The 22075-nt window shown below is 45.7% G+C and overlaps 1 protein-coding gene across 2 annotated transcripts in view; it reads left to right on the top strand.

The window, feature by feature from the left end:
* The first annotated feature begins 498 nt into the window (after window positions 1-498).
* The window catches only part of sugct (succinyl-CoA:glutarate-CoA transferase), a 77148-nt gene continuing 55571 nt past the window's right edge, over window positions 499-22075 (top strand). For both annotated transcript variants that reach the window (XM_039617130.1, XM_031741594.2), the window contains exons 1-11: window positions 499-692; window positions 2951-2999; window positions 3081-3154; window positions 3231-3316; window positions 3522-3572; window positions 3638-3758; window positions 5523-5614; window positions 6722-6865; window positions 9116-9211; window positions 21714-21785; window positions 21889-21986. In XM_039617130.1, coding sequence (XP_039473064.1) covers window positions 569-692; window positions 2951-2999; window positions 3081-3154; window positions 3231-3316; window positions 3522-3572; window positions 3638-3758; window positions 5523-5614; window positions 6722-6865; window positions 9116-9211; window positions 21714-21785; window positions 21889-21986 — 1007 coding nt within the window. In that variant the 5' untranslated portion in view covers window positions 499-568. The remainder of the gene's footprint in view (window positions 693-2950; window positions 3000-3080; window positions 3155-3230; window positions 3317-3521; window positions 3573-3637; window positions 3759-5522; window positions 5615-6721; window positions 6866-9115; window positions 9212-21713; window positions 21786-21888; window positions 21987-22075) is intronic.

Here is a 22075-nt window from a genome sequence, read left to right as displayed (position 1 = left end):
GAAATGACTTGCTCTGATTATTTTCGTGCTCGCGCATTTGTCATGACATAAATATCAATGAAGTAGATACTCTTACAGCAGGTCAGTTTGGGGTCACCATCAGCCTCTGCGTCGGATCCACGTCCTTCTAATGTGTCCGCAGTCTGAACTTACCGCCAACAGGTCACGTGATCGGGCTTTCTCTTCTTCCTCTTTGGAATAAGGTCGGGAGGTGGGCGTGCTACTGCTCCCCTCCGGTAAGCAGAATAAATGCTGACAGTAACGGAGACACCGATCTAAACGTTTCCATCTTTGTCTCGACGAGGACGCAGATCCGGCTAAAGTGGTTTTATTGATGTTTGCGTCTTCTCTCATTAATCGAAGGTTCATCTGAGAGAAAAACTGATGTTTAGCTCTGTGACATAAAAGTAGACCAGAAGCTTAGGGACCATTTAAAGCCAAACATCCACAAAAGGCTCTGAAACAAGTCCTAAGCCGACATACAAAAGACTGCGTCTGGGCTGAGTTTTACTTTGAAAGGCTCAGGCCGGAAGCATCGTTCGTGTAGCTTGATGCTAACAGGTGGAAAATGTCGGCGTGTGTCGGGGTGCTGAAGCGCCGTCTCGGGGCTCTCTGTCCGGCTGGTTTCGCGTCGCCGCTGCAGCCGCTGAGATGCCCGGGGGGCGGACGGTGGGAGTCCAGCACGCAGACAGGTACGGCCCTGCTGCTAAAGCCAGCTGGCTAATATTAGCCGAACAGTCCGGTTATCCGGTGACAGGACCGATCGGCTTATCGGTAACAAACAGCTGCTCACATGATCAAACCATGCAGCCGTGCACACAGGTAAATGAGCCTGCATGTTCTGAAGCGTGTTACACTAAAAGGACTTCTGAACTTTGACCTGCTGTTGGTCAAAGTCTGCTACGGTGTGTGAAGCTGTCGCAGAGCAGCTCCACTTCCGGTGATTGCAACAAACAGACCTCCCAGTCAAGCGGGAACGTTGAAATAATAAACACACAGAACGATTTAAACGGTGATCCAAATATTTTCTAATTAAGGTGTGCAATCATTTACAATAACCCATAATTGTGCTTTTAATACACTAACCAGCCACTTTATTAGGTACACTTTAGCTACTCATTAAGGCCAATATCTAATCAGCCAATCGCAACGCAGCATTTCGGTGCATCATGATGAAGAGCAGATTTAGGGAACTTTGAGTGATTCAGAAACCGCTGCTCAGCTTAGATCTCCACACAGACATCCCTGAGCTCACATCCAGCAAGCAGCAGCAGCTCTGGCAGGAAGTGACCTGCTGAGGTCAGAGGTCAGAGGAGTGTCACTCCTGTGAGTACGAACAGGAAACTGAGGCTGCAGCTCACACAGACTCACAGACAGCAGAAGATGGAGAAAGGTTTCCTGCTGTGCTCGGCTCAGAGTTTAAAGCCTGGATCCGTCCTGCCTGTGTCAGTGCTCAGCCTGCTGCTGCTGCTGTGATGCTGTGGGGGAGTCTGTCAGCACCACCTGAGCGTCAGTGCTGCTGCTGCTGACCTCATCCATCCTCTATGACCTCAGCACACCTTCAGCAGGAAAACAAAGCTCCGTGTGTCAGAGCTCAGATGGTCTCAGGCTGGTTTCCTGAACATGACGATGAGTTCACTGCACTCAGACGGACTTCACAGTCACAGATCTCAGTCCAGCAGAGCAGCTTTGGGCTGTGGAGGATAATGATGCCATGGTGATGCCATGGTGATCTCATGTTCATGTAGGGCTGCTCGATTATGGCAAAAATGATAATCACGATTATTTTCACTGAAATTGAGATCTCGATTATTTGACGATATTTATTTAACAATAACAATGTATTGAATAATGGCTTTAAAGATGTCAAAAAATAATATAAAATAGTGTGCAAATACTGATAACAGTGCAAATGTTTGCAATATAAAAAATAAATGAAAAATGTAAACATCTATGTTTAGTGAACTGCATAATACTAGTTGTTCACTGTGTTATTTGAGCAGTGGTCTTTGGCGAGTGAAAACGTTACCGCGTTTGTTATCTCCTTGTGTCTCTGGGAGCTGGTGGGATATTTAGTCGCGTTGTACAGGGTAGCGTGAATGGAGGTCTGTGAGGATGAAGCAGGTGTTGTCGAGAGTTTTTCTCTATGTTCCTTCATTGTTTGATCGTCACTTTGTGAGCGGTCTTCAAATGATTGAATAAATTTGTAGTGTTGCTCTGTGGTGCAGCTACGACACCGTAGCAAAGTTTCCACACTATGTCTACTTGATCCACGTCTGACTGCGTGAACCGTAATGTTCCCACACCACTGAAGTCGTTTTACCTCTTTTCAACCAGCGGCATTCTTTCTTCAGCAGCCATTATCCTCTCCTCTCCAAATAACTTCTGCTTACCTTTCCGAGCTTCCCTCGGGTCCTCTTAATTGTTGTGACGCGTGTTCGAAACGCAGAGAGGTGCGCTCGATTTACCACAGGGAGCAGCGCGAGAGTAAAGCACGAGGGAGGTGCTAATAATCGACTCAGTTATTTTTAATGATCGTTGGAAGCCCAGATCGTAATCGAGATTAAAATTCGATTAATTGAGCAGCCCTATGTTAACGTGGACTAAAATCTAAGCAAGGTTTTCACCCTGTTGCATCTGTGACATGAGGAATTAAAGAAGCTCAGAACATGAACCAGAGAAGATGTGCAGGACGCAGAGGAGTCTAATCCTCCTGCTTTATACTTCTGCTGCTGGGTCTGAAAACCCAGCAGCTGTCAGGCTGATCTGTGCTTTCACTTCACACTCAGAGTGAGTCCGGCCCACGGGTGTGCCGCCTCCGGCCCACAGATATTTAACAAAGCTCCAACACAGAGTTTCAGCTGTTCTCATCTGAAGCAGGAACACTGTCTTCCTGTCAGGAACACCAAAGCTGACTCTCCTTCTCTTTGGGATTCCGTCTGAATTTCAGGTGAAACCCTTCGGCCACTAGAGGGCGTCAGAGTCCTGGACCTGACCAGGTGAGTGTGAGCGCTGCAGTTACACTCTGAGTTGTTGGCAGTGTGGAGGCTCAGCGCTAACGTGGATGTTCATGTTTGCAGAGTTCTGGCTGGGCCCTTCGCCTCCATGATCCTGGGAGACCTCGGAGCCCAGGTGATCAAAGTGGAGAGACCAGGTGAGTGCTGGGCCTCATTCCTGCCCCGCTGTGAGCAAAGCATTGTGGGACAGTGTTTGTGCGTTTTGTTGAACAGGTGCAGGTGACGACACCAGAGCCTGGGGTCCTCCATTTGTGGCGTCAGAGAGCGCCTACTTCCTCAGCGTCAACCGGAACAAGAAGGTCAGTGTGTGAGCGCCGAGTCGGCACAAACACATTCATTAGAAACAGTTTAAGCATCAGCAGGACTCTGACAGGGTTCAGTCTGCAAACTGTAAAGTTTTCAGCTGTAAACAGATCAAACATGTCAAACGTCAGCCTCCATCGCTCACCTCACGCTGATGCTTCATCCGTGTTTGGGATCATTTGGGATGAACTGTGATTTCAGAGCATCGCCGTGGACCTGAAACATCCCAGAGGAGCACAGATCGTCCAGCAGGTACGACACAGTGACCAGGTTTGTGTTTCTGCCTCAGCCTGTTCCACTCTCTTGTTGTGTGTCAGCTCGCAGGAGTGTGTGACGTGCTGCTGGAAAACTACGTGCCGGGGAAACTCCGTCAGATGGGTTTGGGATACGAGCAGCTGAGCGGACTCAACCCTCGGCTCATCTACTGCTCCATAACAGGTAACAGTTTTTAACAGGCTTACATGTGTTTCCAGGTGTGTCTGAGGCACCTATAAAGGGGGGAAATCGCAGATGGGGTGGCCAGAGTGGAAAAATAGAGCTGATAGGCTCCACCCACTCAAGTCACATGACTGAAGGACTGTGGAACGTCCAGTATTGATGGATTTAGGAGCTGTGGAAACACACCTCCACCTCCTGCAGTTCTCCCTCTGAGCCACTAGATGGGGTCAGACTCCACAGTATGAACAGACTTCCTGCCGGAGCGCTCTGCTTCCTGTCTGCAGGCTGTGATGTTACAGCACAGGAGAGGTGGAGGTGTGCTCTGCAGAGAAGAGAAGCAAGACAGAGCAGAGGTGGTGAAGGTGGAGGAGTTTAAATACCTGCGGTCAACCAGCCACAGAGAGCAGGCAGGGTGGAGTGGGTGGAGACGAGTGTGACAGAAGGACAGCTCAGAGTCAGAGAGGTGGAGGTGATCTGAGCACGTGCAGAGGGGGGAGGGTGGAGGATGGAGATGGAGCTGCTCAGAGGAAGTTCATGGATGTCTCCAAACAGAAATCTGTATGTCACTCTTCCACAGGGTGACTCTTCCTCTCCACACGAGCGCTGCTGAGGTTTACTCCACTCCTCGGGTGGAGTAAAGAACTGTGATCCTGCAGGGTGGAGCGAGGAGTTGGGCAGAGTGCCGTTAAAACCCATCCGTCAGGAGAGCTGATGGAAAATATGTTGAGAACAAACGAGCGACATAAACGATGAAAGAGTTTCATTCTCTCTGCTCCGCCTCCTTTCTTCTTCTCCTGCCTTTATTCTGTTTTCTTTCCATTTCCTGTTTGTGTCCTTTGCCCTCATTCTCTGTGTCGCTCTCACTGCTCCAGCCCCTCCCGTCCTTTATTGAGGAGAAATGAACTACATTACCCAAGAGGCCTCATTAAGCTGCAGCAGCTGGATGCAGTGGGCAGATTTACGGCCTGGTTGCATCCTGAGCTGTCGGAGCGACGTCCTGGACGTTTGTCCCGCAGAGCAAAGAGCAGCAGCAGGTTTAAGTTCTGGTGTCACTTCCACAGGAAGAACGGGTCCACAGAGTGTGGATCTTCCATGTGGTTCATCAGCTTGTTAACATTTAAACAGGCTGTTCATAAAACATGGACATAAAACCTGCATGTTGTTTAATGTCCAGCAGGGGGCGACTCGTAAAACGAAGCCTGACTGTACAGAAGTTTATGGGAAAAAGAGTTTACTGTTCACCTGATCTGAGGTCAGCAGACGCTCCTGATGAGTTCACGGTCTGAGTCGCTGGATTCAGATCTGATCGAATGAAAAATGAAGCTCGTTTGGGAAAATTGATCCCACCAGAGACAAGGACAGTTAGATGTTTAGATGTGTACGTACGACGTGCACGAAGCCTCACACTGACATCGTTCTCCTGCAGATGTTTGCTCAGCAAGCCTCAGAGGTCACGGCTGTTTCTCAGGCTGTCTGTGGGCTGCTTATCATTTTCAAGCCTTTGTGGGATTTTTCTTTGTTTCCCGATATAAATCGAGCTTTGAGCTCAGACTGTTTAGGAAATCCATCTTGTTGTTTAGTCACAGCTGCAGACTCATCAGCTGGAATGTGGTTTTCCTGGAAGAGGAGACGCCGAGAGGACGATGGTTTGATTCCCCGCTGTGTTTTCACTCAGGTCAGAGAGAAACCAGCCCACTGGCACCGAGGCAGTAATGTGTGTGTGTGTGTGTGTGTGTGTGTGTGTGTGTGTGTGTGTGCGCTCAGGATACGGACAGACCGGTCCTCACGCTCAGAGTCCGGGGTACGACTCCATCGCCTCGGCAGTGTCAGGGATGATGCACATCACCGGGCCCGAGGTCAGACTCAGACCGCACACGCTCAGTAACGTCCTGATCCTGCTGAGTATGAACATGTTTCCATGTCTTTACAAATGAAACACTCGTGATGTTAACGTCAGACTCTGACCTGATGTCTGGCTTCACTTTACAGAACTTTGAGGCGCGGCTGTAGAAATATCAGCACGCAGGAAGTGCAGAAAGTCAACTTCAAATTAAAATGTTAAACATTTTCTTGGCTCGTCATCGTAGCTGAGAATGAAACACTGTGAAACAGTCTTTAGGATGCAGATATTTCAGACAGCGTCATGAACGATGTGTCCACAAATCCCTGACGTGGATGTTACTGTCCAGTCTGAACAGGAAACCCAGTTTGTTCTGGCTTTCAAAATAAAAGCCAGGCACATGTTACTTATGGTCATGAACAGATGAAGAATGTTGAAGCAGTTTAGAGTTTCTTTGATTTACTAGTTACTGAATGAAACGTTATGTCCTCACAGTTAGGTTTTGACTCAGCCCTCATTTCTCTGTTTCCTTCCAAGCAGCCAGACCTTCTTGTATTGTTTAAGTGGCTCCAGCTTCCTGAAGCTCTTTCCGAGTTCTTCTGTAAACATTGGCTGCTTTATCTCTCACCTTCAGTCCTGTCCTTGTACCCGAGCATTTTCCTCGAGGGACGAGCCAGTGTTGTGCACAGAACAGACACCAGGTTTAAATGTGACCTTTAGGCTCTTTGTTCCCACACATATCACTTGATCCTGTTTCTTTAGCAGAGTGAGGCCTGCAGACCTGCAGCAGGTGAGTCTGAGTGTCCGGTCCTAAAGAAAGAGGCACAGATAGAAACAAACATGCTCACACCAAATGTTCAGCTTCAGGCTTGTGCAGACGCAGCTTTCCTTTTTTACTGTGTTTGTACTTTCATACATATAATAATGAGACTGTGCACAGATTTCCTTAGTATATGAAATGACGGGTGGCTCAAGACTTTTGCACAGGATTAATCTGGAATGAGTCCTTGTAAATGTCAGCACTGACTCTGACACGTTTACAGCACATCAGCTTTCTGGATCAGGCAGCCACGATGGCTCTCAGTCCCTGTCATCTCCCATAATCCTCTGTTTCTGCTGGCAGGGCGGCGACCCGGTGCGTCCGGGAGTCGCCATGACGGACTTGGCGACGGGGCTGTATGCGCACGGAGCTGTCATGGCCGCCCTGCTGCAACGGCAGAAGACGGGCAGAGGAGTTCACATCGACTGCAACCTGTTGTCATCACAGGTAAAACCACCTGACGATGAGCCAATCAGCTCTCAGTATTCTCCACAGGTGCTGATATGAATGCAGTGTAAGGGCTCTCCGTGTTAGAGACGTACAGGTGGGGGCGCTGTGACGCTCACCTGGCAGCTGAAACCCGCTCAGGTGACACTTCAGGAAGCTCAGTCAGAGCCTCAGGACACATCAGCTGAGCAGACGCGCTGCTCTTACCTGCAGCAGGTACAGCGCTGTGTTCAGGGTCAGCTGGTAAATGAAAGCGCTGAGGCTGATTGATCGATGGAGTGTTTGTGACGGTGCAGATAAGCAGACGTGTCACTGCGGCGGTGTGTGGAGCAGGAAGGTGGAGGTATTTAAACAAGCCCGTGATTTATCCTGAGAAGTCGAGCAGTTTAAACAGACGCGTCAGTGTTTCTCTGACTGTTTAAATAAAGCGAGCGATTCTTAATCCTGCAACCACCCGGACTCGGAGACGGATGGGATCCCGCCTCCTGCTTGGACCCGCACTGTTCGAGCCTCCCGGGGTGCGTTTGATTTGCAGTGTCAGGACGCGCTGCTTGTCTGACAGTGTTGCTTTTAAAGGCATGTTTTATGTTTTCTGCATTCTCATTTTTCACCTCTCTGGCTGGGAAAGGCGCTGCGATACGACCGAGTTCAGCTCGTTTCAGGACTTTATGATCCTCCAGAGAGAAACTTAGTCTGCAGTTTAGAAAGTTTAGAAACACAACACGAAGAAACAGCTGCTTCGGCCTGAAAACGCTGAAGCGCAGCTCAGCGGGGTCGTCTTTCAGAGTGATGGAGAACAATAGATGGACAGAAAGGGACAGATGATGGGACGACATATGGATAAAAGTTAAACTGTGTCTCGCTGAGTTTTGGTCCAGCATGCGGGACCAGAGCAGCGTCCGTGCTCCTCAGCTCCAACCTGCCAAGAAGATTTATAAACGTCACCAACAAACACCAACCAGCAGCCAACACGGCTCATACCGGAGGCATCGCCCAGGTCTGAGCTCAGCGAGACTGAAGCCGACCTCCACGCTGCAGATGGACTATCATCAGCCAATCATCACTCATGATGGGACTCAGCTTTTCTTACTTGTTCCTCAAAGGTCGTTTTGCTGATGTGGACTGAAGTAGTTGTTAAATAGATCCTGAACTCCAACCTTTAAATGTAACCTATGAACAGAAATGTTACCTGAAGTCTGGATTCACGATGAAGGATGAGAGTGACATAGATTGATGTGTCGATAAAATATGACTGCATACACCAATCTGTAGCACGCCTCCTGTGATTGGTTAACAAAGCCGTGAGGTTCTGATCCTTGCGGTCGAGTCTTGGGGCTGCTACAAATAAAATACCCACAATCCCCCTCTCTGCATTCCTGTCTGAAGTGCTGCGACCACAGGCACGCCGGCCGCAGCGCGAACAATGAGCGCGCACAGCGCTCTGATCCGAGTCCGTGTGGAGCGTTTGAGCGTCGGGGGGATGGAATCGCTGCGAGCTGCCTGCGGGTCCCACAAAGCTTCAGGCACCAGAGAGTCAAACAGTCTGAAGCTCAGCTTGAAGCAGTCGTGGTGTGTCAGAGGAAATCAGTGTCATGCAGAAGAATAGTTTGATAAGAAGGTAAGAACCTGACCCGGGGCAGGGGGGCGGGGTCATCCTTGAAGCTTCGTCTGTAGAAGAACAACAGAAACCGTCCATGAGCGTCTCTGTTTGAGTCAGGTGATCGTGATGTGGTTGAAGTGCAGATTCTTTCATTCAAGTTGATGAAGGAAAATATTGAAGTGACCCTTCAGGTGTCTGTGAGCAGCACGCACACCTTTCCTCACAGCATCATGTGACTCGCTGAGGCAGGTGTGTCGGTGAAGACGTTGGAGAAGCTTTAACCTCATTGTTACCTGCTGGTGAAATGAAGGTGAGCAGGTCCACAGAGACTGTGACACTGCTGTGGAGCGTCACAGTGATTATGAAACAGTGGAATAAATGGAGAGAAAATAATTGTTTTGTCTTGTGTTATAAATTTATGACCCTGACTAACTGTGATGTTTCCAGACTCGGTTACTGTGTTAAACTCTGCAGCGCTGCTTCATCATCATGTTTGTAAGTGTGATCCATGATGTGAGCTGTGCCTTTATCACACTGCTGATATTTGCAGCAGCTGCAGGGGGAGGTTGGGTGTACACACTGAGGAGAGATCAGCTGTTAGCGTCCGTGTGACCGAGCTCAGGTGTAACTGCCGCCTCTCTCTCTCTCAGGTTTCCTGTCTCAGCCATATTGCTGCTAACTACCTGAATGCAAGGAAGGAGGCGAGGCGCTGGGGGACGGCCCACGAGAGCATCGTACCTTACCAGGTAACACCTTCAACTGGCCACTATCTAACAATAACTTTATTGATATTACACCTACAACACAGAGAAAAGCAAAGACAGAAAAAACCTCAGAAAATATAACATCAATCAACATTGTTAAATAATAATAAAAGAATAAAACAGTGATGTCAGGAAAACAGAAGAAAACTGAAAAGTGATGCACGAATATTAAATAATGATGAGGTGATAAAAGGGCAGCTTATCGAAATGTTCTCAGCTGTGACGACGACAGCAAAGGTCAGTCCTTCCTAATTACATAGAGTTTAAGTTTCATTGTTACACTCACAGGTGGCTGCACTGGAATCAGGTTTGATAGGAACCAAAGGAATAATTATGCTGTAAGTAAATGTAAGGATGGTGTCATTTCCTGGTGTTTCTCTGTCTTACATGGTAAGCATGTTGTAGTTCTCAGGGCACGGGCCGTGTTATGGTTTAACCTTTAACCTTTGGGAAAGGAGACACAGACTCTACTGTAGGAACATTTAAGAGCAGCACTTACATGTAGCTACAGTAGAGTCTGTGTTTTACTTCCTTGTTTTCGATATTAAAAGTTTACCAACCAGAGTTTACCACAAACGTGTCCGCTCCTCTGTCAGTGCGATGTTATGGTTTAACAGCGTTTAGCGTCTAAAACGCGCCTCAGCCGAACGATCGAAGCGCGTCATTGGTCGGCGAGCCGTGAGCCAGCTGACTGTGTGGCTCTTCTTCTCTGGTGTCTCTTTGAGCGTCTCTGCAGCTGTAATTCTGGTGTGTTTGACAGTTTTCCTCCAGGCTTGAGGAGACTGTGAGCTTGTTTATTATTAACAGACTTTATTGCATCTGCGGGAGGAACACACGACTCTGACGCCAGAAACTCCTTCAGACTAAGATGGGCTGAATTACACTTTCAGGGTCGAGCGGCTCTAAAAACACTCCTGTCTCAGCGCGGCAGCAGGCACGCTCTGACCTCCCTCTCTCTGGCCACACCCTCCAGCTTTGTTGGTGCAGATTTACAGATCTGAGAGTTTTCTAAGAGCTTCTAACATCCAAATATACGACAGTCTCAGACGTGAGCGTTGTCAGAGGAAGAGGAAGAGCTGTTTGAGATCTGAGGAAGTCCTGAGCGTTAACGTCACGAGCAGGACGAGCTTTGAGCCATAAATCAGATGGACAATTAGAAGTGATTAGTGTCATCTTAAACGTTTTGTGTCACACTGTCGCCTGTGAAGTGATTTCCAGCTCTCTCGCTCAGCGTCCGCACACATGTTTCCTCCTTAAACCAACCACACAGACGGCTCTGCTCATGTTACACTTTTTGTCTTAAACCGCTTTAAAGGTCGCAAACGTCTCTTTGAGGCCATCGCGTTGGTTCCAGATATCAGCAGAGTGTGTCCATCCTCGAGGCTGTCACCGTAACAAATGACAGTTTCTTTTCCTGATCACATTGGAAGGTTTATAAAAGCACGAGAGAGCAGAGTTAGAGCTGTTTCTCTTCTGCCTCGGCTTCTCTGTGGTGTCGTTAAATGTGAATTATCTGTTTCTGCAGGGTTCAAAGCGCTCGGGGTTTTGGCTGGATGGAAATCCGCAGATGCAGACTGAACACAAACCAAACCATGCAGGAAACCCTGATTAAAATATAAAACTAAATAAAGCTTAGAGAAGCAGCAGCTGGAAACGCTCCTGCTTTATGGAGTTTCATATTGAACTGTAAACTGCTGTTCAGGCAGCACAAAGTTGTTTCAGAGACTTTTAAAAATCATCTTTGAGCTGACAAGAATACTTAATGATGAGGTGGGCGTGGCAATGGGCAGATTTACAGGGAGGTTAAAGTAGATCCCGGACGAGCTCCCAAACTATGTTCTACATACTCCAACAGCATCAGTCAGAGCATCTCCGATAATTAACCTGCTTCTAACCTTTAAGACCGGTCTGAGCAGGCACGCTCCGTTTTGCGTAACTGTTTTTAAATCCCTGTACAACTGCAACCACGTAAGCTAGAGCAATAATTTTTTTTGCAAATGAAACTGGAGGAGTTGTACTTACATCTTATGCCATCAGCTTGTCCTCGGTCACGGTTTCCTTCCACATATAGCTTTGCAAAGATTTCATAAAAAGCACTTGCAGCAACATAAACAAAATATTCCAGAAACACGCTTTGCCGATCCGATCAGCTGTTCATAACACTTCCTGCGTTGGAATAGACGTCAGCGCGAACTATCACGTGTCCGCCATGACCTGCCCGAAACTGGAAGTGACGTCATTTTCACGGAAAATGTATTTTTATTTACCTTCAGGGCCTTATAAGCCTGTACTGGTGTTTTTCAAAGTCATGTTTGACTTCATGCTTTTCTGAATAGTTTCTGGGATGCTTAGAACTCAGATTGTTGGAAATAGTTTATTTCGATGCATGTTCTGCTTTTTTGCAAATTAGCATTATAATATTTATTTTGGTTTTTCCTGCAGTATATAAAAATTGGTGTATCTCAAAAATAAAACTTTGAAGACACTCAAAATAAATTTCCTGTGGTTGGAAACTGTTTTGTGCAACTTTTTTGTATTTACAGTTTTAAAGAATAAACCTCTGAAATTTCTGCAACTAGAAATATGCAAATAAAAAACAAAAATGAATTTTTTTGTAGTTTAATGCACTTTTTTGCAATTTATGTAGTTACTATGAACTTAATGCAAACATTTTATTAAAATTGGGGCTATAATTGTTGTATTGATGTATAGCAACTATGAAATGCTCCCAGAAATGGCCCTACAGCATGTAAAATATAAAGATAAGCTCTGGCAGACTTGGCTCTGTGGTAGGTCTTAAAGTAACGATGCATTGACTTGGATCAGGCTCGTGTCTCTTTAACGTGTTGCAGTTCTTTGTATTGTTTTTGTTGTTTGAGTATTTTTAAAAGTGTTTCTAAAAGTGCTCTTAATCAGAACGGGGAATTTTTAACACAACTTTTCCAAACATGCCAGTTTCATTTTGTTTGCTTACATTATTTTACTTTGCAAGCAAAACCAAAATTATTTCACAAAAAACAAAACGTATTAGCTTCCCTGATGCTAACGGTCAGCGGCGTGTCCTGTTTGCTGCAGCCTGCAGTCGTCTGCTGTAGCTCTCACTGCTCTCCTGAGCGATCACACATCCTTCTATCTTCATCATTCCTCCCACCTCGATGAGATTCCCAGCCACTGAAGTGTCACCACAACATACTGCCGCCGCTGTGCTTCACTGTGGGGACGCTCCTTTGGGTCGTAGCCCGTCTCCTTTCTCCAAACTCTGTGCACAGAGCTCTAGTTTCATCTGATCTGACCCAAGGACACTGCAGTCTGTAGAATCTGGTCAGCATACGTCAGTCTGACATGCAGAAGTGGACTATTTCCCGGTCTGCATCCTCTCAGTGCATCCCTGTGCGATTCCCGACTCAGCTGAGTCATCCACGAGTGTCTCTTCAGTTGTTCTGGGCTCTTTAGACTCACTAGTTTTGAAATCTTTGCTTCGTTCTGCCTGGTCTGTTCTCGGTGACCGTCTTTGGATTTCTTGATGATGCTTCCCTCTGCAGTCCTTCACACATGGAAAAGCTGAGATAACTTTGTATGTTTGTCTTTGTGAGCATTAAATTCTTCTGAAGTCTTAACTGATTTCTTTGGCATGAAGCTTTCTCAGTGACGGCTCAAACCCTGGCTGAGGTTTGTAAAACTGGAAGATAACCCTCAGATTTAACATTCAGGTGTAACTGAACCTGACCCCACGCTTGGACCCTGAATGCATCCAGCCACCTGAATCTTTAAAAGTCCTTTACTCTGATGTTTTCTTCATTTCGGGTTCCTGGAACTCATTTCAATAAAATGAACCATTAACTGTTATTACTGTCAGATAAGTAGAAATAAATAAATAAAGAACTTCTTCACATTCACTCGTGTTTTCTATCCGCCTTCAGTCTGCTTCACATTACTGACTCTCAGCCCGAGGGAGATGTTGCTGTTATTATGGAGGTTCATGACTCTCTCTCACACACACACACACACACACACACACACACACACACACACACACACACACACACACACACACACACACACACACACACACACACACACACACACACACACAGTGCGTGATGTTTTCTCCTTCCGCTGGCGGCTCGATTCTTGTGGTCACCATCTCTAACCAGCCGCAGCTTTATCGTCCGACACTGTTTTAATCCTCGTGTGAACCGGCTTACCCACAATGCAGCATTCCCTCACCCTCCTCCCACCCCAAAGCCGCCAGAGATGAAAGCGGAGCCGACGGGGTCTCCGGAGATCACGACAGTCGGAACAACAGAATTACTGGTGTTGTGGTTGCGGCTTTGCGAGGAAGATGTTAGAGCTGAAGAAGCCATCCGTTCCCCTGTCGACGCTTTTTAAGTTCACATCTGATTTCTGAGATGGTTCAATTTCAAAAAAACAGAGACATCGTCCGTGCCAGAGAGGAGACTTCAGAGGATCGGAGGTTGAACTCTGACTGTAATCTGTCTGCAGACGAGTCGTCGGAGAAGCAGAACGTCCAGGACGACAGCTGCACTCACAGCTACAGCGCGTCCAGGCTGTAGAATCTAATTCTGAATTTATGTTTACATTTGTTTTAGGATAAAACTTTAAACAATGAAAACAAGACAGCACATGAGAGAAACTTCTTTTTTTTCCCAAAGATTTATTTATTGCTTTTCCAAAAGTATTTTAACCAACAAGAACAGAGAGAATTAAAATAAAATAGAGGAAATCAATAAAAATTGAGTATGAAATAATAATGTATACACATCGTATATGAACAGTGTGGGAAAACACACAGATATTTATACACACTTGCCCATGTAGATACATTCAGATATTGTTGCAAAAAACAAAAACAAAAAACAAGGGGAACAGACAGTGCTCCAAGAACAGGTATAACACAGTGAGACAACAGGTGTCAGGTTAGTTAGAGAGGCATCCGACCCAACGGTTGCAGCGATAAGCTGTGTCCTCTTCAGTTCCAGTCCATCTAGTTTCACGTCTCCACCTCCTGCCCTTCCATTGAACAGCACCCGCAAGCCCCCCAGGTTCTCTTCAACAACCACAACACTACGTCTCCCATACAGATTAAATGGATATAGTCATGTCTGTTCACTATCGATCATCTCCTCACATTCCAAAAATGACAAAAAATTTCCCCACATTTTTCTAAAGGAAGCATGTTTACCCTTAATCATAGACGTAAGTTTCTCCAAAGCAAGGGATTTTGACAGTGTCGACAACCAAGTTCTCAAGTGTGGTCTAGTAATGGATCTCCATGCTTTGGCTATGCTATATTTTGCCTGTAACAGGCAGAAGATTGTGGTTTTTTGGTGAACTTGGCTCAGCTGGATTTCAGCGGGGAAAATCCCTAGGATACATAGTTTAGGACATAGATTCAGCTTAACACTTGTAATATGCGCAATTACATCTAAAACTTCTTTCCAAAACTTTTGGATTTCTGAACATTCCCACAGGCAGTGCATCAGTGTGCCTTTTCCCCCACATTTAACACATATGTCCGCAGTTGTGGGGTCAAATTTGTTTAATAATGTTGGGGTGACATATGTTCTCATTAGCCATTTATACTGGATTAGTTTAAATTGGGTGTTTATAGATTGTGTTTGGGCTTTCAAGCAGGCTTTTGCCATTCCTCTGTAGTTATTCTACACTCTAAGTCTTGACACCATGCAAATCTTTCTTTTTCTGAGGATGTTTGAGAGCCGTCTCTGAGGTTGCTGTAAAAACGGGATATTAAACCCTTCTTCAGCTGATGGTTTATTGCTATATCCTCTGAGTTTAGAGGGATTTTTGAGTTTCTGAAATGAAGCTTCTGATTTGAAGAAATTTGAAGAAATGTTTGGTTGGAATGCCAAACTTCTGTGTTAAGTCATTAAAGCACATTAGGGTGTCCTTGTCAAATAGGTCTGCAACTTTGCACAGACCTCTGACGGCCCACATTTTAAAACCCAAATCTTTCCATCCAGGTTCAAAGGCCTTATTGACCCAGATAGGCGAGAATTGGGCTAGTGCTGGTGTTTCATTTTTAAACTTGAGTGCATCGAACCAGACACGGATGGTATTTTTAACAAAGGGGTTCGATGTATCTTTCATCAGATCTTTATGTTTTGCAGAGTACACGTAAGTGCTGAGCGGTAAGGGGGTAGTGCTTGTCCTTTCTAAATTTACCTTACGGTTGTCGTTGAAAACCAGCATGAGGCTGCAGAGAGCTGGGCAGCCCAGTAGTACCATTTGAGGTTTGGAACACCCAGACCTCCCCTGTCATACAGGAGATATAGTAGTGAAAGGCGCAGTCTGGCTCGTCTTTATTCATTAAATTCATTTGGAATAATTGTTTTTGCCTTTGTGAAGAAGTCATCTGGAGGGCTGAGAAGAATGGGTTGGAAGAGATATAGACATTTTGGGAGAACGTTCATCTTGAGAATATTTACCCGTCCAATCAGAGAGATTGGCAGCATAGACCATCTATTGATTGAGTCAATAACAGAGTTGATTGTTGGAGAGTAATTTGCATGTACCAAATCATTGATTTTGGGATTTTTGGATTTTTGTCTCTGGCAACTTGAAACATTGTTTGAATAGGTGATTTAATTCTTTCAGAATGTTTAAAGAAGAGGATGGCCGACTTGGATTCATTAATTTTTATAACCAGAGATGTTGCCAAAGGAGTTAATTGTTTTGAGTAGCTGGGGAACTGAGCTCTTTAATTTGGACAGCATTAAAATAATGTCATCCACGAATAATCCAATTTTGGACTCCATATTATTTGTTCTGATGCCAGAGATATTTTGGTTGCTCCTTATCGCAATAGCCAATGGTTAAATTGCTAGGACGAAGAGAAGAGGCGAAAGGGGGCAGCCTTGGCGTGTACCTGTACCTAGATAGAATGGTCTAGATATGATGTTGTTGGTTCTAACTGAGGCTATAGGTTTATTATATAATATTTTGACCCAGGTCATAAAGTAACTGCCAAAGCCAAACTGAGACAGTACCTTATAGAGATAGTTATGTTCGACCCTATCAAAAGCTTTTTCTGCAGCCAAGGAAAGCAGAGCCATGTCTGGATGTTCTGAATTTGAGTAAATTACATTCAGTACTCTGCGAATATCATGTTGCGCTAGCCGGCCTTTTACAAACCCGTTCTGGTCAGTGTCAGCGAGAAGATGAAGGTACCGTTCAAGTCTATTTGCCAGTACTTTACTTATTATCTTGGCGTCAGAATTTATTAGTGAAGTTGGTCTGTAAGATTCACATTTTGTAGGCGGTTTCCCAGGCTTAGGGAATACCGTTATAAGTGCATTACGCATGGAGGGGGGAAGCTCTTTTAAATCATAGCTTTCCGCTAGCATGTCGTACAGAGGGCGTACTAATTTGTCTTTAAATATTTTGAACAGGTCTAGTGGGATTCCATCTGGGCCGGGAGTTTTTCCTGTTTAATTTGTCAATTGCAGTCGAAAGTTCACTCATAGATAACTGAGAGTCTAATTCACATCGAGCTTCTTCAGAGAGTGAAGGGGTGCTTATTGAGTCAAAGGAGGACTCTAGTGACTCTGGGGTCGCATCTCCTGTTGACGTATATAGTTGTGAGTAATAGAGTTTAAAGAGTTCATTGATTCTTTGAGGATCTGTGGTGTTTTCATCTGCAGTTTTAATTTCGTTTATTGTTTGTTCGTTCAGTAGCGTTTTTATGCGCCATGCCAAAAGTTTTCCTGCCTTCTCCTCCTGGTCATAGTAGGTCTGTCTCAGTCTAAATAGTCCTGCTGAGGCTTTGTCAGTAGTTAATTTATCATATTTTGCTCTTAGTCTTAAAAGTTTTTGTTATTTTTCTTTAGAGTCATTTAGGTTTATCTCCAGTTCCACTTCTTTTATTTGACCTTCGAGGTCCAACATCTCAGTGTTATGTTTATTTGATTTGGTTTTGGTGTAGCTTATCATCTGCCCACGTATAAAAACCTTAAAGGCTTCCCATCTAACTGAGCCTGTAGTTTTGGATTTATTAAAGTAGAAATAGTCATCAATATTTTTGCCTACATATTCCAAGAATTTTTGGTTATGCACCCAGTGTGGTTTTAAACGCCAAATAGGATTGCGTCTAAAAGCTGTTCTAGCTGAAAAGTTAAGCATGGTTAATGAGTGGTCAGATATAAGCACAGTTTTATATGAACAGCTGTTAATTCTGGCGACAAGAGAGTTCGAGATAAGAAAATAATCTATGCGACTGCGACTATTATGACTGGCTGAATGACAGGAGTATTCTCTCCCTGTTGGATTTTCTAGTCTCCATACATCTTTAAGGTTCAATTCAGACATAAAATGTTGTATAACTTGTCTGCATTTTGGATGGGAAGAGTCCAAACCTGATGATCTATCAAGTTTAGGCTCTAGGGTACAATTGAAGTCCCCCCCCCCAATGATTATCTCACCGTGAAGAGCTGCAATAGAGAGGAATAGATTGTCTGTGAAGGTTCTCAGTCATCCAGGTCATCGTAGTCAAAGGAGTTTGCAAAGAAAAGCGTCTGGACTTCTTTAAGTTGCTTGAAGACGTTTCACCTCTCATCCGAGAAGCTTCTTCAGTTCTAAGGTCAAATGGCCGAGAGTCCCAGATTTAAACCCAGTGGGAGTTTCCCCCCCAAGGAGGGACAAAGGACCCCCTGGTGATCCTCTAATCACATGCGCCAAGGTGTGAAAGCGGGTGTGGTACCTAATCAGCCAGGGTTTCGGGTGAGCTCATTGTGAAACCTGGCCCCACCTTGTCATGTGAATTCCTGAGGTCAGATGGCCCAGGATGTGAGTGGGCGTTAAGGCGTCTGGGGAGGGAACTCAAAACTGGATTATAGATGGCAGACAGTTGGTGTCGTAAACCTCCGCCTCTGTTCAAAGATGGTCGCTCACAGTGGACATAGATGGCCTCTTTCACTCCTCTTTCAAACCATCTGTCCTCTCTGTCCAAAATGTGAACATTGGCATCCTCGAAAGAGTGACCTTTATCCTTAAGATGCAGATGAACTGCTGAGTCTTGTCCTGTGGAGGTGGCTCTTCTATGTTGTGCCATGCGCTTGTGAAGTGGCTGTTTGGTCTCTCCAATGTAGAGGTCTGGGCATTCCTCGCTGCACTGTACAGCATACACCACGTTGTTAAGTCTGTGTTTTGGAGTTTTGTCTTTCGGGTGAACCAGTTTGTGTCTGAGTGTGTTGCTGGGTCTGAAGTACACTGGGATGTCGTGCTTGGAGAAAACTCTCCTGAGTTTCTCTGATACACCGGCTACATAGGGGATGACAACGTTGTTGCGTCTCGGCCATTTGACCTTAGAACTGAAGAAGCTTCTCGGATGAGAGGTGAAACGTCTTCAAGCAGAGGAATAGATTGTTATAAAAGCTGGGGTCATCGATATTAGGGCCATATAAGTTACCTAAAATTAAGTCTTGGTTGTCTGTGAAGGTTCTCAGTCATCCAGGTCATCGTAGTCTAAGGAGCTTGCAAAGAAAAGCGTCTGGACTTCTTTAAGTTGCTTGAAGACGTTTCACCTCTCATCCGAGAAGCTTCTTCAGTTCTAAGGTCAAATGGCCGAGAGTCCCAGATTTAAACCCAGTGGGAGTATCCCCCCCAAAGAGGGACAAAATGATCCCCTGATGATCCTCTAATCACATGAGCCAAGGTGTGAAAGCGGGTGTAGGTCACAATCAGCCAGGGTTTCGGGTGAGCTCATTGTGAAACCTGGCCCCACCTTGTCGTGTGAATTCCTGAGGTCAGATGGCCCAGGATGTGAGTGGGCGTTAAGGCGTCTGGGGAGGGAACTCAAAACTGGATTATAGATGGCAGACAGTTGGTGTCGTAAGCCCCGCCTCTGTTCAAAGATGGTCGCTCACAGTGGACATAAATGGCTTCTTTCACTCCTCTTTCAAACCATCTGTCCTCTCTGTCCAAAATGTGAACATTGGCATCCTCGAAAGAGTGACCTTTGACCTTTAGATGCAGATTAAGTCTTGGTTCAACACGGAGCATTGTATGATGATGAATCTCCCTGCAGGGTCCAAGATGGGGGTTTTTAATACACATGGGCAATGATTTATGAATGAGTGTTGCCACCCCTCTAGCATGTGTTGAGAAGTGGCTAGAGAAAACCTGACCTGGCCATCTCCTTCTTATCCGAGCAATTTCACTCGCAAGTAAGTGTGTTTCTTGAATAAAGACTATCTTTGGGTGATATTGTTTAATTCTATTCATTACTCTGAACCTGACTACATCTTGTCTCCCCTGTCGGAACTCGCAAATTGTTATTTCAAGAGCACTGCACTTTGAAGATGAACTCTTATGAACAAAAAACTCCCCCCAGAGACCTCCCACCTGTGGAGATCTCAGAACTTTCCCCCCCAAAGTTATTGCAGCTTGGTTATGCATCAGATCCATGAAAAGGAGCTAAAAAAACGTCCTATTGTTAAATCCGTCCATATTAACTGAAAAAGTGGCCACATAATGTACATGAATGAAAAGATTTGAACATAACATATCTAAGGCCACCTATATCATACCTGTACACCAACAGCCACTGTAAGTCTGAGCTGAAATTGTTCATCAGAATTACACATTTTAGATGTGGTAGTGTTTCGGAGTGGGCGTGAATTTACCCCTCATTTTGTTGCCGGACTTTCCGTATGAAATCTTCCACCTTCGCTGGTGTGTGGAAGAGGAGCCTGTTGCAATGGTGGAAAATCCTCATTTTTGCTGGGAAGATCAATCCGAAGTTTATGTGCAGTTCACGGAGCAGCTGTTTTACCTGGTTGTATTGTTTCCGCTGTTTCTGAACCCCCATTGACAGGTCAGGGAACAACATCACGTTATGTCCGTTGTGCGATATTTTTCAGGGGAACTGCAGTGTTTGGCACATGTGCAGTAGAGGAAAGCAGCAACTGTGGAACATCAGGAAATGTCCTGTGAAACTAAAACTAGCAGCTGGAGGAGCCTAAAAATTAAAAAATGTAAAGATGTGAAGGTCAGCAGCTTCAGGTCTGCAGCCAGCAGGGGGCAGAAGCCGCCCGCTGCGACCTCTCTGAGGACTGTTTGAGGTTTTGTGGGTGAATGTCCCATCGCAGCCCCGTGTGGACTGCATTACCCACAATTCCCTGGAGGGTGAGATGAAAGCAAAGCAGCAGTGTGACTGAGGGGTTAGTGGTCTGAATGCACACACAGCGCAGCGGGACGTGGCCGCCGCCGAGTGTGTGCGCTGTGATGTATGACAGCTGCTCTGCTGCTGCTTTCATGTGGTGAAGAGTTTTTATTACAGGCACTTCAGTGAGCGAGGAAGAGGAGGACAAGATGAGTGGGGAGGAGGAGGAAGGCCTCCACCGGCTGGCCTTTTGAGGAGGTTTCCTCTGGTGGGTTTCGGGTTATTAACGCTGATCCTTCATGATCTCACCACCTTTTATTTAATCAGAGTAAATTTCATATCTACCTGCTGGGAAGCATCGACTTAATGAAAATGATTTTATTCCCCACAGTCGGCAGCACAAAGTCAGCGTCTGCTGCCTCAGAACTTCCTAAAGTCCTGGATCCCCCAATCCAGGAAACGAAAGTCAAAGTGAAGTAACACCAGAGAATCATTGCTGGTGTGAGCCAAGCCTGTTCCTGTGACCAAGCAGTTCTGAACAAAGCCAGAAGATTTGCGTCCTGCTCCACTGCCTCAGTTTCCTCTGCAGCACTTCCTGGAAATGAAACTGTTCATTTCTGGACCAGCATTCAGATTGTTTTGATCACAGATGTGTAAAGATAAGTGTAAAAGCAAAGTTACTGTCTGATTTTGTTCTCACCACAGTACCTGTGAGTGAATATCAATCAGTTTACTCATTTCTCCACATTAGGACAGATGTTCACCCAGAGGTGCACCATGAAGAAATCTGAGAAGTTGTTCTGGCGGAGTCCTGAAACTTATTTCTTTGATCATATGTTAGTGTATCGAATTTCTGCTCTTCTCTCGTGCTCTGTCCCTGCCATCTGCAGCACAACACAAACATGTTACAGGGAAAAAAAACCTGACCTAAAGCACATCGATGTAGTTGGTAAAGTCCAGCTCAGTCCCAGCATCTTTTCACTTTGAACCTGTGAAAAACAAAAACTGAGCAGACATGAGGTCGGAGGTGTCCCATCAGCTTTAAGGCGGTGCCCACATCACTCATGCAGTAACCTGTGAAGAGATGGAGGGGAGCGCGTTCAACTTCTGCACAAGAGAAAACACGTTCATATTTATGTTGGAGGAAGTCTAGCTGCAGTAATATTCATGCTTTATTAATTTGTCTCATGATCATCATTTTGGATTATACACAAGCTGAGCGGAGGTATGGACATGAATGTGAGAGCCTGTCAGAGGTTAGACGTGTGTGATTGTGAGCGTGCTGTCAGAGGTTTCTATCAGACTGAAACGTCGCTGTTTTCATGTTTTGTGTTTTTCTTTCAGGGCTTCAAAACCAAAGACGGGCACATCGTTGTGGCTGCAGGCAATGAAAAGCAGTTTGTCCGAGTCTGCCAGGTGAGTCCGTTTACCTGTACGGACACAGACGTGCTACCATGGAAACAGCTGGCTTGAAGAATGTTTCTCCCACTCACTCTCTGCTGTCTGTGGAAATCTGCAGGTCATGGAGCTGATGGAGCTAACGGAGGAGCCCAAGTACAAAACCAACAAGCTGAGAGTCGAGAACCGCAAACAGCTGCTGCACACACTGTCACAGAGGTACACACACACACACACACACACACACACACACACACACACACACACACTCTCTCTCACACAGAGGTACACACACACACACACACACA

This window comes from Oreochromis aureus, linkage group 9, assembly GCF_013358895.1.
Source record: "Oreochromis aureus strain Israel breed Guangdong linkage group 9, ZZ_aureus, whole genome shotgun sequence".
Lineage (NCBI taxonomy): Eukaryota > Metazoa > Chordata > Actinopteri > Cichliformes > Cichlidae > Oreochromis > Oreochromis aureus.
This window is presented reverse-complemented; position numbering and strand designations above follow the sequence as displayed.